At 43.1% G+C, this 16,116-nt stretch overlaps 1 protein-coding gene across 2 annotated transcripts in view; it reads left to right on the top strand.

Annotated features, from left to right (window-relative positions):
• Positions 1-15,129, top strand: part of NOTCH3 (notch receptor 3) — a 61,675-nt gene extending 46,546 nt beyond the window's left edge. Inside the window, exons 22-34 of one of the 2 annotated variants that reach the window (XM_007426161.4) lie at positions 2,911-3,043; positions 3,694-3,945; positions 5,232-5,344; positions 5,815-6,347; positions 6,708-7,028; positions 8,603-8,751; positions 8,873-9,089; positions 9,624-9,762; positions 10,002-10,164; positions 10,471-10,775; positions 11,122-11,269; positions 12,034-12,131; positions 12,591-15,129. In XM_007426161.4, coding sequence (XP_007426223.1) covers positions 2,911-3,043; positions 3,694-3,945; positions 5,232-5,344; positions 5,815-6,347; positions 6,708-7,028; positions 8,603-8,751; positions 8,873-9,089; positions 9,624-9,762; positions 10,002-10,164; positions 10,471-10,775; positions 11,122-11,269; positions 12,034-12,131; positions 12,591-13,838 — 3,819 coding nt within the window. In that variant the 3' untranslated portion in view covers positions 13,839-15,129. The remainder of the gene's footprint in view (positions 1-2,910; positions 3,044-3,693; positions 3,946-5,231; positions 5,345-5,814; positions 6,348-6,707; positions 7,029-8,602; positions 8,752-8,872; positions 9,090-9,623; positions 9,763-10,001; positions 10,165-10,470; positions 10,776-11,121; positions 11,270-12,033; positions 12,132-12,590) is intronic. The other variant, XM_007426162.4, reaches the window with a different exon arrangement.
• The last annotated feature ends 987 nt before the right edge of the window (positions 15,130-16,116 follow it).

Genomic DNA, 16,116 nt, shown 5'->3' on the forward strand with positions numbered 1-16,116 from the left:
TGTATACAACTAAGTTAATTTCACAAAGTAGAAATAAAGACAATTTTAATCTTAAAACAAAAAATGTGCTTGTTACCCTGGCTGGGGCTGGGAAGAGTTAGAATTTAACAAAATCTGGAGACCTATAAGTTTCCCATCTCTACTTAACCATTCAATACTTGGATGGCAGTCTCTACCAAATTTGATATCCATTCTTTCATCTTTTCTTAAACTGTTACACCTTAATATATTTTCTTGTGGTAAAAATGTTGTTGCTAGTCCATCAAATTAAATGATAGAAGGGCTTTAGAATGAAGGTAACTATCCAATTTTAAAATATTTGAGCCAATATGAATTTTAAACTGTTTTAATTTTAATACCCATATTTGGGTATTAATTTTAATACCCATATTTGATACAATAATAAAAAAGAATGTATTAATCTCTTCTAAATAAAGTTCTTACAGTTATTTAGTGGTTTCTGAACAGTTTGATAAAGCACTTTTGGTTCTGGGGAATGACTGCATTTGCATTACTCTCTGAATCAGGGCTCAGGACAAAACTAGTTTCAGGTAAATACATTGGAGGATACCTGCCAGTTATGGGCAGATATTCCATGGCAGGCAGGTGGGTACTTAAAAGTTTTCCCACAATGGAGAGCTCCTTTCTGTTCATGTACATAGTCTTTCCAAAATGTTATATCAATGTGGCCTTCATGTGTCTTCTCACATTAGCCCAAAAACAGATTTGAATCTATGTTTACCAGTTCTTTAATACTATAATGAAGAACAAACAGGCACAATCAGAGGATTCCATAATATCAGAGATTGTCCCAGAGTGGATTGATTGAGAATCTGTATAACTGAAGTGCAGATTCCTTTTCTCATTGCAAAATCTCTTCACTGAAAAAAATGACTTTTGTTGTATTTTCTAATGAAATAAGATAGTTCTGTTTTGTATACCTTTCATAACACATTCAGTAACAAAATTCACTCTCTTTCTCTTCCTCACAATTGAGGTTATTTGCTTTTAAAAATAGCCATTTTGAATGATTACAAGTTTTGGGGGGAGGCTAATTATAATAATGTCATTTGTGGATGTGGTAGATACAGTGGGGCAAAAAAGTATTTAGTCAGCCACCAATTGTGCAAGTTCTCCCACTTAAAAAGATGTGAGAGGCCTGTAATTTTCATCATAGGTATACCTCAACTATGAGAGACAAAATGGGGGGAAAAATCCAGAAAATCACATTGTCTGATTTTTAAAGAATTTATTTGCAAATCATGGTGGAAAATAAGTATTTGGTCAATATCAAAAGTTCATCTCAATACTTTGTTATATATCCTTTGTTGGCAACAACAGAGGTCACGTTTTCTGTAAGTCTTCACAAGGTTTTCACACACTGTTGCTGGTATTTTGGCCCATTCCTCTATGCAGATCTCCTCTAGAGCAGTGACGTTTTGGGGCTGTCGCTGGGCAACACGGATTTTCAACTCCCTCCAAAGGTTTTCCATGGGGTTGAGATCTGGAGACTGGCTAGGCCACTCCAGGACCTTGAAATGCTTCTTATGAAGCCACTCCTTCGTTGCCTGGGCAGTGTGTTTGGGATCATTGTCATGCTGAAAGACCCAGCCACGTTTCATCTTCAATGCCCTTGCTGATGGAAGGAGGTGTTCACTCCAGATCTCACGATACATGGCCCCACGATACATGGCCCTCACGATTCTTTCCTTTACACGGATCAGTCGTCCTGGTCCCTTTGCAGAAAAACAGCCCCAAAGCATGATGTTTCCACCCCCATGCTTCACAGTAGGTATGGTGTTCTTTGGATGCAACTCAGCATTCTCTCTCCTCCAAACACGACGAGTTGAGTTTAGACCAAAACGTTCTACTTTGGTTTCATCTGACCATATGACGTTCTCCCAATCCTCTTCTGGATCATCCAAATGCTCTCTAGCAAACTTCAAACGGGCCCAGACATGTACTGGCTTAAGCAGGGGGACATGTCTGGCACTGCAGGATTTGAGTCCCTGGCAGCATAGTGTGTTACTAAGGGTAGCCTTTGTTACTTTGGTCCCAACTCTCTGCAGGTCATTCACTAGGTCCCCCCATGTGGTTCTGGGATTTTTGCTCACCATTCTTGTGATCATTTTGACCCCACAGGGTGAGATCTTGCATGGAGCCCCAGATCAAGGGAGATTATCAGTGGTCTTGTATGTCTTCCATTTTCTAATTATTGGTCTCACAGTTGATTTCTTCACACCAAGCTGCTTGCCTATTGCAGATTCAGTCTTCCCAGCCTGGTACAGGTCTACAGTTTTGTTTCTAGTGTCCTTCAACAGCTCTTTGGTCTTGGCCATAGTGGAGTTTGGAGTGTGACTGTTTGAGGTTGTGGACAGGTGTCTTTTATACTGATACCAAGGTCAAACAGGTGCCATTACTACAGGTAACGAGTGGAGGACAGAGGAGCCTCTTAAAGAAGTAGTTACAGGTCTGTGAGAGCCAGACATCTTGCTTGTTTGTAGGTGACCAAATACTTATTTTCCACCATGATTTGCAAATAAATTCTTTAAAAATCAGACAATGTGATTTTCTGGATTTTTTTCCTCATTTTGTCTCTCATAGTTGAGGTATACCTATGATGAAAATTACAGGCCTCTCTCATCTTTTTAAGTGGGAGAACTTGCACAATTGGTGGCTGACTAAATACTTTTTTGCCCCAATGTATATTTTTGTTCTGCTGTACCTTATAGTCAACTTTATAAGACAAACTATTATCTATATTATGTATATATATTGGAATAGTTTTAAAAATTCTAAGTCTTATTTAATATTCTTGATTTAATGAAGAAGGGATAAGATATACCTTGAAAGTATATTTTAAGAATATTTTCCTTTCTTATTATCTTTACCTATTTTTTCTCACTTTAGTGTCCACTAGGCTTTGAGGGAAAAAACTGTGAATTTGATATTGATGAATGTCAATCACACCCCTGCCAGAATGGTGGGACTTGTATTGACCTCACTGGTCGCTACATTTGTTCCTGCCCACCAGGAACACTAGGTAAGCACGTGGCTTTTTTGTGAAGTGGGATAACAGCATCTTTGTCATATGGGAAACATGGTCTTCTTAGGTGGAAAACATAAGACACAGAGGAACGTATTTTAGATTTTGCCAGTGCAGCTCTGACTTTCATTTACTTGTGTGAAGAGGAGCCCTGGATTTCTCCTTAAGTCACTTGATGGAGAATATGGGCTTGTTTTGAAAGAGGACAACCTCAGAACTGGCCCTTTTCCAACAGGGATGAGCCATTTGTGACTTTCCTGGTGTTGCTGAATGTAGACTCCCAGTAGCCCTTAGCCATCAGGGCTGACCATCAGACATTATTGTAATTGTAATCTAATCACATTTGGAAGGCCATAGATTTCCTACCCATTTTCCTCAGGTACTAAAAAGGGAAACACTGCCTTAAAGTAAGCAGCCTAATGCTGTCTGAAGTTTTGAAGTACAAAAGCAGGATCCCTTGCCTTGGTCACATTAGTAGCATTGATGGGAGTTAAAACTGAATATACCTTGAATACCCCAGGTTGTGTTTTCTCATCTTAAGAATGGGGAATTTATTCTTATCGCAGGCAGTTCAAGAGATGGGAAAAGAAGGTTTGGGGTACGTAGTGTTAAAATGTTTGGTGTGATTGTTTGTTGTTTGTTTCTAGGTGTCTTGTGTGAAATAAATGAGGATGATTGTACCTTGAATCCTAACAGCCGTGTCCCCAAATGCTTGAACAACGGGACATGTGTGGACAGAGTGGGTGGTTACCGCTGCAGCTGCCCACCAGGTTTTACAGGCGAGCGTTGTGAGGGAGATATAAATGAATGTCAGTCCAACCACTGCCACCCACGCAACACACTCGACTGCATTCAAGAAGCCCGTGACTACCAGTGCATCTGCAAGCCAGGCTACACTGGTGAGTGAGAGTGCAAACAGCGTTAATGTAATGGATGCCAGAGGTAAGGAGCTGGGTTACAGTGGTGGGTAGGGGAGCCAGGCTAAAATAAATGTCAGTAGGAAAAAGCATGCAAATTGTGTGAAATCATTTATGAACTATGTGGCTAGGCTAATGGCTATTTCAGGTAGTTCATTTTAGACAATGTATGACATCTCTCTCTTTGTAGTTCTTAAATAGATCCATCTTACTGAACAGTGGTAGAGTTCACTAAGAGCCCAGGACTCTTGGAAAGTCCCTATTTGGTTATTCAGCTTCAAAAACAACAAAATGAGCATTCAGGTCTTCTGATGAGGGTGTCATGAGAAAACATTTTATTTGTTTGAGTAATTGATCATTTATTTTAACAAAATAGCAGATGAATAAATGTGTGTACATTTTACCTAAACTTTTCTGGAGTCTCATGAGTCATGAATTATTACACATCCTTTCATGTCCTTCATGACAAGCTTTGGCACAACTTTGTTTTTAAATGATCACATATTTATTCTATTGGAACTCCAACTGTGATTGGTTTGCTTTTTTATTTGGTCTGTCTCAATCTGGTTGATAGTAAAAAGAAAAAAGAAGTATGTTATTCTTTTGCGTTTTTCAAACTGAAAGCTTTGCATTCTATGCTCTGTGGGGGATTTCCAAATTAATTGTTAAATAAATAGCCATTTGTAGATTCTTTCTCAGCATCACTTTCCATTTGCTTGAGTCCTGAATTTTGTTTGTATTCTGTAACTCACGTTACATATACATTTCTAAGATCACAAATACATAGCTTTTGCAGAGTTTTGAGGCCATTACAGTTTCATGATAGGGGATACATGTGATAAGATGGCGATCACAGAGAGACAACCTCTGGAATTCATATGTTGCTGAACTACAGTTCCTAGGCTAGGTTTCTTAGAAATCTTGGGAGCTGTGGTTCAGCAAAATATGAAATGTTATAATTTGCCTATGATTTAATTAGATGATTGTTACATGGATCTATTTATTAGCTTGGAAAGATTTGTGATTGATAAGAGAAAAGTAGCTATGCCTAACAGGTTGAATATTTTTGTAACTTATACTTTATTGGGAAAGAATATGCTCATTTGGGAGGTAGATGTTGAAAGAACTCAGTAGGCATTTATGTGAAAGGAGAGGCTGTCAGCTACAGAAGCTGGTAACTAAGATGTGTGGTCAAATTTAATAGGGTGATGGTGTTCTCCTGGAAAGTTTCCAGTGGCATAGGCAGAATAACATTTTTTTCTCTTTAGGCCGCCACTGCAAGAACATTGTGAATGCATGTGAGTCTCAGCCTTGCCAGAATGGTGGGCTATGTAAGCTGGCAGTAAACTTGCCTCTCGGATATACCTGCCATTGCCCTCGGGTAAGTACCTAGAGCAGAGCTGCACGTATGACATCATAACACATTCCCTGAAGACAAACATTACAAGGAATTAAGACGGGGCAAGGAAGAGTTAATTAGGAAGGACTTTAAGCTGGATACATTGAAGCTGTACTATGTGTGAATTTCTGGCTAAGAAACTGACATTTTATCATGAGAGGGAATACTATTTCTGTTTGGAGAGTATTAGAAAACAATTCAATTACATAATTGTGTGATACTGTAGAGGTTGAGGCTCTGGCTATAGTTCCTACAAGAGAAATATAGAGCATTATGGGTACAAGAATATGATTCTTAAGTCTTAAACTTTGGGTGGGAAAGGATTTTCTTGCCAGAGTGACAGATGCAAGAAGGGATACGCTCTACCAGAGATTACTCTGATGCTAGACCAGCAGTTGGTGGGTTTCTGGTTTGTTTGACTTTCTTTATTAACTCTTATGATTATTTTTCAGAGCTACTCAGGCATCAATTGTGAGCGCAGTGTGTTCTCTTGCCGAGAACTCTTCTGTTTCAATGGTGGCAGCTGCCGGACTTCAGCTCTAGGTGCCCACTGCTACTGCCTACCTGGATGGGCTGGACCTGATTGTCGTCTGCGTGCCAATAGCAGTTGTGCGAGTCTGCCTTGCCAGAATGGAGGTGCCTGCCATGAGATCACCACTCCCCCTTATTTCCAGTGCCTTTGTCTCGGCGATTACACAGGTGTTCGCTGTCAGACTGCACGCACAGTGCGGCCACCTCTGCTCCATTGCCCACTGGAAGAGTGCACTGCAAAGGCAGGGGACTCCTATTGTGACAAGATGTGCAATAGCCCAGCTTGTCACTGGGATGGAGGTGACTGTTCTCTTTTGGTGGATAATCCTTGGAAGCAGTGTGAGAGCCCTCAGTGCTGGCAGTACTTCAACAATAGTCAGTGTGATGAACTCTGCAACACCGTTGAGTGTCTCTATGATAACTTTGACTGCAAGAACCGTGAGCGCAGCTGCAAGTGAGTCCTGCCTTCATCTTTGAAGAAGAACCTGTAGGTCATATTTCCCTAGTACTCCCTAGAACTAAGAGTATGTATTCTTCCTGCCAGAATAACTGAATGAGAGAGTGAGACATTGTTCAAAATGGGAGTACTGTATTTTTCCCCCTCTTTATTCTAGATATCTTTATTTGGGGGAGGGGGAGCTGTATCAGTATTCTAATCCTGATCTGAGTCTCAGTTGATTGTTTTGTGACACATATAGAAAGACATTCCCCACAGCTTTTTTATGGTTCTCCATCAATGAAGGAGATATTTTGTGTTACTATAGGATTTGTTTTGGTGCAAATGTTACATTTCCATCTCCTCCTCTTTTGACAGCCCTATTTATGAGAAATACTGCTCAGATCACTTTGCTGATGGGCATTGTGACCAAGGCTGTAATAAGGAAGAATGTGGCTGGGATGGACTAGATTGTGCCCGGGAAGTGCCTGAGCACTTGGCAGATGGTGTTTTAATCATCACCGTGCTGCTGCACCCTGATGAACTGCTCCGCACAAGCACCGTCTTCCTGCAGAAGCTGAGTGCCATTTTAAGGACCTCCCTGCGATTCCGTGTTGATGAGAATGGCAACTACATGATCAAACCTTATTATGGAACTGGAAGACGACAACGCAGGGAACTGGGCCAAGAAATAATTGGGTGAGTTTCATGTAGGTGGGTAGAGAAAAAGAAGGGTTTTGAGAGTAGGATAACTAAGTTTATTATGTATTACAGGTAGTCCCCACTTACCGACTGCCTCATTCAGTGTCCGTTCAAAGTTACGACGGTGCTGAAAAAATAACTTTATGACCAATGCCTGCATTTACAGCCCTCACAGCATCCCTCAGTCATGTGATCACCATTACAGTCAGTACATGTTGTCCTGTGTCCGACCTATTGTTTCCCCCCCTCCCTTGCAGAGAGGAGAGATTGGAGAGGATGGGATTACAAAAGAGTAAGCAGGCACACAATGCGGAATACACATCGAAAGGAGCGCGCTTGGGGCTGGGAGCTGTGAGCATGCTATGCAAACAGCCCAGTGACAGCCCGGTGTATTCCCCATTATGTGCCTGCTTACTCTCTTGTAATCCCTTCTTCTCCAATCTCTCTGCTCTAGGGGACGGGGGGGGGACGGGTGAGACACAGGAGAGATTGTGTACAGAAATCACTTGTCCCCCCCCCCCCCCACAGAGCCGAGAGATTGGAGAGGAAAGGATTACAAGAAAATAAGCAGGCACACAATGGAGAATACACCGGGCTGTGACTGGGCTGTTTGCATAGTGCGCTCCTTACAATGTGTATTCCCCATTGTGTGCCTGCTTACTCTCTTGTAATCCCTTCCTCTCCAATGAATGTAAATACAAATATTAATTCCCTTCTTGCTAATTATCCCAGCACTGGGGTGAGCATTCCAAAGGGTGGGGGAGTGGGGAAAAGGAAAGCATAATTGTGGTCGCATGATTTCCCACTTAGCACCTGCTTTACTTCATGACAGAGCTGCTGGTCCCAATTGTGGCTGCTGAACTAGGACAACCTGTATGTTATAATCCCTAGTCGTTAAGAGGGATTACTGTAACAGGCTCTAGATGAGGCTGCCCTTGAAGATCACTTGGAAGCTATAACTGGTCCAGAATATGGCTACACAGGCAATTGCAGGTGTACCTCAGGTTGCCCATGTGACACCTCTGCTCCTTAAGCTACCCCAGTTGCCACTGGGTTGTAGAGTGCCAATTCAAGATGCTGGATTTCATCTATAAAGCTCTACATGGCTTGGGGTCCAGTTGCCTATAGGACCACCTTTATCCAATTGTCCCTGCCTGACCTATAAAATCTGATGGTTAATAACTGCGCTATGCTTTTTTAAGTAACTATTTTAAAACAAGCTTCTTAGATAGTGCTAGATTACCAGAAGGCTGTTAATGATAATTAAACAGACAGTAGTATATAGGGAAGAACAAATGGGATAGATTTGCTGTTATAAAATGGTTGGCATGCCTTTTGTAAAGGGAGATGGAACTTATAATGCGTTTCAATTTTTTAAATGATTAATATAACTTAAGCGCAAGTTCATCCATAATGCACATTTGGAAATGTTTCCAGATGTGTCAAGTCAGGCCATTCCATGTACTTCTGAACAGAGAATAAAATGAAGTGCAGAGGTAGCTGACTTGCCTTTCCTTATAATTCTCTGTGATGCTAAAGGAGACCCTTCTAACCTTTGCCACTTTCTCCAGGTCTGAGGTTACCCTTGAGATTGACAACCGTCTTTGCTACCAGGCCTCAAACAAGTGTTTCCCTGATGCAGAAAGTGCCGCTGATTACCTGGCTGCCCTCTCGGCAGTAGAGCGTCTAGAGTTTCCATATCCACTCAAAGCCGTGAAAGGTGAGATTCTCTCCAGGGGGATGGAAAAGATGCTTCATGAAAGCAACATTTCATCTGGTTCTATTTGCAATCAAGAGCATGTATTCAATACGTTTCTAACACAGATATATTGCTTCTGCAGGTATAAAAGAATGGGCCACCCCAGACCCATTCAAATTATTGCCATTGGTGGTGGTGGCAGCCCTCATTCTCCTCGTGATCCTGGTACTGGGTGTGTTGGTGGCCCGGCGTAAAAGAGAACATAGCACACTCTGGTTTCCCGAAGGTTTCAGTCTGAAGAAAGAGAGTAGCAACAAGAACCGGCGTGAGCCTGTGGGTCAGGATGCCCTGGGCATGAAGTAAGGGGCCCTTATTCATTCAAGAGCTACCCAGGAACAATCTCAAATCTTTGTATCAGAGCCTTGTTAAAGGAAGAGCCCTCAGGGATATTCACCATCAAATTGTGTTAATAGCCCACTAAGTAAAAGATTTACTGTGGCAGAATGTTCTGTTCCTTCCTGCTACGTAGACTGTCAAGGAAGAGATTTTTATTTTCCTACAGCAAGCCTAGAAGCCCAGAGGGCTAGCGGAGAAGAGTTCCATCCCTTTTCTACCAGCTCACTGGCCTGCATGGTATACTCCCATTGCTTGTGGCTGTTCTGTGAAGTGTTGGTAGCTGTAGTAGGTTGCCTCTGCTGCAAAGGATAGTCAGTTGCTGCTTTCTTCAACTGCACTTTGCTGCTAGCCATGCTTTGATTTGTTAGCAAAAGCCTTTCTCCCTCATTTACATGTATGTATCTGCAGGTGGATGGTTGGAATATAGCCAGAGGTGTGATTCCATTGTCTGCTATGCTCCGGCATCACATTCCACTGCACCTATTTTTCCCTTGCAGGAACATTGGCAAAGGGGAGAGCCTGATACCAGACAGCTCGGAAGACTGGCTGGAAGCAGAATGCCCAGAGGCCAAGCGTCTTAAGGTATTGCCTGCTCATTGTGAGACTTTGGCTGACTTGAGAACCGGAGCTGCAAAGGTATTCCAGCTCATATTCCAAACTATTCCGCTACCTCCTCTCACTTTTTTCCCCTTTCTGGTTTTCAAGTCTGGGCAATGCTGTATGCACAGTTCTCTGCCAAGCTACTGGTGGCCTAACTTGTTTGGTGTTTCCCAAAAAAGGACGCTGCAATCAGTAATGATACTATGTAATGCAGAATCTGTATAGGAAGTGTGACTTTCTGTGATCAATATCAGGCTTGTGTTCTTCATTGCCAGGTGGAAGAGCCAGCCATAGACTGCGAAGACCCAGTGGATTGCCGACAATGGACACAGCACCACTTGGTGGCAGCAGATATCCGTATGCCTCCATCTATGGCCCTGACCCCACCCCAGGGTGAATTTGACACCGACTGCATGGATGTCAATGTCCGTGGGCCAGGTAATACGAAGCAGCAGCGTTAGATGGATACACCAAGCCCTCTGGTGGAGTCTCTATAGACAACATTTGATTGGCCCAGGATTTCTTTCTCATGTAACAAAACTTCGCATGTTCTCTTCTAATTTTAGCATATATTATTCTTTTTTAACAAAACATTTTATTAGTATAATTTCTTTGTTGGAATGTTGTGAGCTGCCCGAAGTCGTTGAGAGTTGGGTAGCATACAGGTTTAATAAATTAGTATTATATTAGTTCGGTGAACAACAAACTATTTTAAAGTAATCCTTTATTGTGTTCTCCGTACAGATGGTTTTACCCCACTTATGCTGGCCTCCTTTTGCGGTGGCGGCATGGAGACAGACCTGGCTGAGGAAGAGGAAGCAGATGACTCCTCTGCCAACATTATCTCAGACCTAATCTGCCAGGGGGCTAACCTGAGTGCCCAGACAGACCGCACAGGGGAGACTGCACTACATTTGGCTGCAAGATATGCCCGGGCAGATGCTGCCAAACGTCTGCTGGATGCTGGTGCTGATACCAATGCGCAAGACAACACAGGGCGTACCCCGCTTCATGCTGCTGTGACTGCTGATGCCCAAGGAGTCTTCCAGGTTAGCCTTGCCCATTCAGTGTACTCACTCTGTGAGTGAGCCAATGGAGCCTTTCCCATTCTAGAAATACAACCATTTTGCTGTTATCCTCATGCTAGCTCACGTTAAGAGCACAACAGGATCTCTTTTTTAATGCAGGATTACCATGAATGTCACAAACTAGAAACTGTTTGGGTGTCATCAATCTATTACCTCTCTGAGATACTACAAAAAGTCATCCCTAGCTTTCCTGATGATGAACCAAATAGTATTAGTATAAACATAAGTATTACAGACAGTATTACTTTGCTACTTTGAATGACACAGTTTGCACTTCTCCCACCTAACATTGTACTACTATTGTTAGATCCTGATCCGGAATCGATCTACAGATTTAGATGCTCGAATGGGGGATGGCTCAACTGCACTGATCCTGGCAGCACGGTTAGCTGTTGAGGGCATGGTAGAGGAATTGATCGCCTGTCATGCTGATGTCAATGCCGTGGACGAATTGGGTATGTAATTTGTAGAGTGAATTGGCTTGGTCCTCAGCTTGGCTAGGTCTGGGACAAGGTTTCTTAACTTGACTACTTTCTGTTAATTTCCACTAATTTAGATTCTTAGGTAACCCTTTCATAACTACATTTACAAGATTGTCCAGATTGATTTAATAAAGGCACCAATAATTCAATGTATACTTATTCTCTCACACACTTGCTTTCTAATCTGGCTACCCCTCCCTCCCTTAGGTCTTTTAGCACATGTTGATGAGAGTTTTGTATGACTCAGGCTGCTACAGAAGCTGTGTGCAGGCAGCTGGGGGAGGGTGAGAGCAGAATATGTGATGGGAATGAGAAGACTTTGGTTATGGAGATGGCTTGTAGTTGTTACTTAGGAAGTGGAATGTGGACCTGATACATAGGGATAAACTGAAAAACACTACGCACAAAAGATTCTGCCAGTAGATGTATCCTTTCAGTCTTATATAAATAAATTGGTTAATTTCCCCCCTGCAACGAATAGTCCACAGTTCTTGATGTTTTTATCCAAGTATATTCTTGGCTATAAATCCAGCTGATTTGCTGGAAGAATTTTTTCCAAAATTCTTAATATATAGAAAGCCCAATGTTAATGGGCAATATGGAAGATGATAATCTGGCATGGTTGAAAGAGAATAATTCCTTAAAATTTAGGAAAGGTGGTATAGTAGAAGGCTTTTAGAAGAATCTGAGAATCATTAGCAAGTGACAAATATCACTCTTGATATCACTCCTACCAGGAAAATCAGCCTTGCACTGGGCGGCAGCTGTCAATAATGTAGAGGCTACAATTGCTCTGCTAAAGAATGGGGCCAACAAGGACATGCAGGACAGTAAGGTGAGTTCTGCTTTTTTAAAAATCACACATAACAATCACCAAAAATGGGGCTAACAGGAAAGGGTTAACTCCCATCTTTTATAGTGAGAACGCAGGGCTTAGGCTTTCACACCAGGTGGATGGATGCCCAACCCCGCTTTCCTCTCTTCTCCATTTTGGGCTGAAAAATAATAGTTTATACTCATTGCATCCCAAAAGGTACCCTTGAAAATGTCTTTCCATTTGACCTGGTGGCTTCCTTTAGGATGAGCTGTCCTAAATGTATATGGGGGTATTGAGGAGAGAGTTATTTGTATAGTCACAAGCTGCTGTTACTTTAAATCAGCCATCTAGACAGTGCCCTCAGGGGCTGTTGGCCATATTTAGCAGGGAATTCTGGTACTCTGAGAATGTCAGACTAGTGAAGGCTAGGCTAACTATTTGTTGAATGTGGTCATGAACTTGCTCTCTCTGCAATAGGAGGAGACACCACTGTTTCTAGCAGCTCGGGAAGGCAGTTACGAGGCAGCCAAAATCCTACTGGATCATTTTGCCAACCGTGAGATCACTGACCATATGGATCGGCTGCCACGTGATGTGGCTCAGGAGCGCTTGCACCATGATATTGTTCGACTTTTGGATGACTACAACACTGTGCGTAGCCCACAGGGAGCCCTGCCTGCCGGTCACTCTCTCTCCCCTCTCATGTGCCCTCCCAATAGCTTCTTACCTAGCCTGAAGCCCACTCCACAGGGCAAGAAGAGCCGTCGGCCCAGCACCAAGAATGTGACAGCAGGAAACAGTGCCAGCCTGGCACGGGAGAGCAAAGAGGCCAAGGCACGTGCCAAGAAGCTCAACTTGGAGTGTCAAGGCTCTCTCCTGGAGAGCTCTGTCACCTTGTCTCCTGTCGACTCACTGGACTCTCCCTATGTACCTAACCCTGCCTCACCTGGGGTCTTTCACACAGCCAATGCCTCACTGTCAGTACCCTCTACTCCCATGGTCCATGGCATGATGGAGGCACCCTTTGCTGTCAGTTTGGCACGCCTTAGCGACCTAGGGGATGGCACTCTGCTTTCTATGAATCGCCTTTCTGTGCCACCCGGCCGCATGGGGCTCAGTCTGGGCATGGTGAGCCCTGTGGCCATGCCCTTTGATTGGCGTGCCCGTGTTCCCACTTCTCAGTGTCAACCCATCATAGGGGTGGTGCACCCTGCTGCTTCCCATCCCAACCTGCATCAGTCTGGCCAAGCTTTCCCACCAGGATTGCTTCTGCCTAACCACATGACCATGGGGCACAGCTCTCAGGGCCTGCCAAACCCAGCTCCAGCACAGTCCAAGGAAGCTGCCCAGCCCATGCCTCCACCGACAGCCACAGTGCGCACTAACCAACCTGTCTCACCCCAAGAGGGCCAGGGTCAGGTGGCACCACCACGTGGAGGGCCCCCACCATACCTAAAGGCAGCAGGGGTGGAGGATTATCCGACACCACCCTCGCAGCACAGTTACACGCAGGGGCAGGATGCAACACCTAAGCACTTCCTTCACCCTCCCAGTGAGCACCCCTACCTGACTCCTTCGCCAGAGTCTCCAGAGCAATGGAGCAGTCCCTCACCACACTCCTTGTCTGACTGGTCTGAATCCACACCCAGCCCAACTGTCTTAGGGCCAAGTCACACCCAACTTCCTTCAGCAGAGCCCTCTGCTAAAATGCAGGTATTTGCATGAGGAGCTTGCTTATGAAACACATCCCAGAGGCCTAGGTCCCTCTGTGGCCCCCATTGGGGCCTGTGCCAGCCTTGGGGTTCTCGTTTCCCCATAAATGTGTTTTTATAAGAAAAAACTAAAGTGTAAAAAGTTTTTTTTAATGCCTGATCTAGGAGGGGAAAGGATGGCCTCACCATTCCCACACTGCCATGGAACTCAGGCCGGCCCTTTCTTCCCCTCCCATGTTGTCTCATCAACTAGGTTTTTGGGGAACATTTTTTACAAGAAATCTTTTTGTATAAACCTTGCATTTAACTCTAAGCTTTTTATTTTTTACAATGTATTCAGTATCAGGTCCTGTTGTGTGCCATTCTTCTTCCTATGGGTCGTGGGCTGAAGGAACGGAGAGAAATTGTACCCCTTGCTCTTCCTTGGAATGGTTTTGTCTCTTGGGCTGAGCAGCCACCTCTCTTCCCACCGTGTTGGGATGGGATTCTGCTCACTGTATTTGTGTACTGGGTACACATTAGCTCACTGGCACTGCCGTCCAGAGGGTCGAGTCACAGTCCTGCCTCTGTTGAACAGGGAACTAAGCCCCGCAGCCCCACCCTCAAACTTGGTACTTCGTCACATTCCAGGTTAATTTATTCATCTTAAATTCTGCCGCACTCCCCATCTTCCGGTCCCCCTTGAATTCCTGAGTTGCTTCCGCTAATATTAGCTGTAGCCCTGGTGACTTTCTAGTCTCCAGAGTATTCTGAGCCACTCTGTATTTTTATGCCTGGCCCTTACTGTCTCCCCTGCATCTTGTCTAAGGCTGTCTTTGATCTATGTTACATTTTCATAAATGGCACATGTTTTACCCCTGTGGTACTGCACAATCTTCAAGCAACCACAGATACCGAGGGCTTCACTTTGGCATAAAAGGTACTGAGGTAATATGAAATACTTTGTTTCTCCTGAAGACTTCTGGCCCAGCAGTCCACTATCTATTTTACTTTGTATGCCCTATCTCCTTGTACCCTGTACATTCCAGTTATTCCTGGCTGTAAATATTGCTGGTGGAAACAGTGGCAGACAGAATCGTGTTCCATTGGTGACTGCTGCTTCCTGCTTCCTTCTCCCTTTCCATGCTATGTAGCATAGTGGGGGAATGGCCCTGCCAGTTGCCCCCCTGCCATAGAAGGACCATTTCTAGCTCATTTTAAAACTTTTTTTTTAATCCAGTGTAAACCAAGTAGCTTTAAAGCAGCTGGGTGCTTTCTGTACAGAGCGGCTTAAGCCGTGGCATAATAAACATAGCTAATAAGAAGCCTTCCCTTCCTCTGTGTGTCATTTATTTTTCATTGTTTATTTAGACTGTGTAACAATACATTAAAGAATGTAAAAACATTCCACTAACAATAACATTGCCTTGTTTTCTTTCCATCCAAGTCAATTCAGAATACTAACAACTGTCCTTCCACTACAAAAGTCCCCCATGGCTATTCTCTGACTGGCTCAATATGAACGTAACATTTGGACAAGAATATTGCCAACTCTTGAGTCAGTATTCCAATGTGGGAGTTTGCAAAGACTGAAGCACTTAGCCTGCATAATTTAAATTAGAAGGTTTTGAACTTTTCCACCCCAAGGACACCCAGGGCTTCCCCACTGTATTGTGTGGAGGTAAAAGAAATATTACTGGTCAAGTTTCCTCCAGAAAATCTTTCTGAGAAATCCCCAAAATGTTCAAGGGCCCCATAACTGAAATAAAAGGAAAAGATATACAGAATATTTTAAAAACAAATTTGCTGCCACAAGACAAACTTTTTATTTATAATAAAATAATGCTATTTATATTTTTGTCTGAAAACCTTCACTTGGATTTTCTACTATCTGACTCCTTGGACTCAGTACATCACATAATATCACATAATTTACAAATGAACAATATATGTCTATTTTTATTTTTTTTTAGAAAAAAAAAAGGTTTGTGTTTCCAAAACAAGCTTTTTATTTGAAATGTGCAAAGATTAAACTTAATTTATATTACTATAATGCAGAAACTCAGTGGTAGCACAACGCACATCCTTGTAGATGCACTGTTAACAGGACAAAATATGGCACTTTCCTTCACAACATAATGTAGCACTGTGATTCATTGGGGGTCAGTTTATTCTTGCAACTTCCTGCATTTATCAGTTAAAAGATGATCCAGGTACTTGCTAAACTTACTGTCCACCACCTTTCTGATACTTTCTCCCCCACTTTTTCTCTGCCCACATTAATTTACAAACAAGACAGCCATTTAAGTATT

The sequence above is a fragment of the Python bivittatus genome, unplaced genomic scaffold (genome assembly GCF_059951505.1).
Source record: "Python bivittatus isolate LINGU-HERP-01145 unplaced genomic scaffold, Pbiv_v1 ctg000080_np1212, whole genome shotgun sequence".
Taxonomy (NCBI): Eukaryota; Metazoa; Chordata; class Lepidosauria; order Squamata; family Pythonidae; genus Python; species Python bivittatus.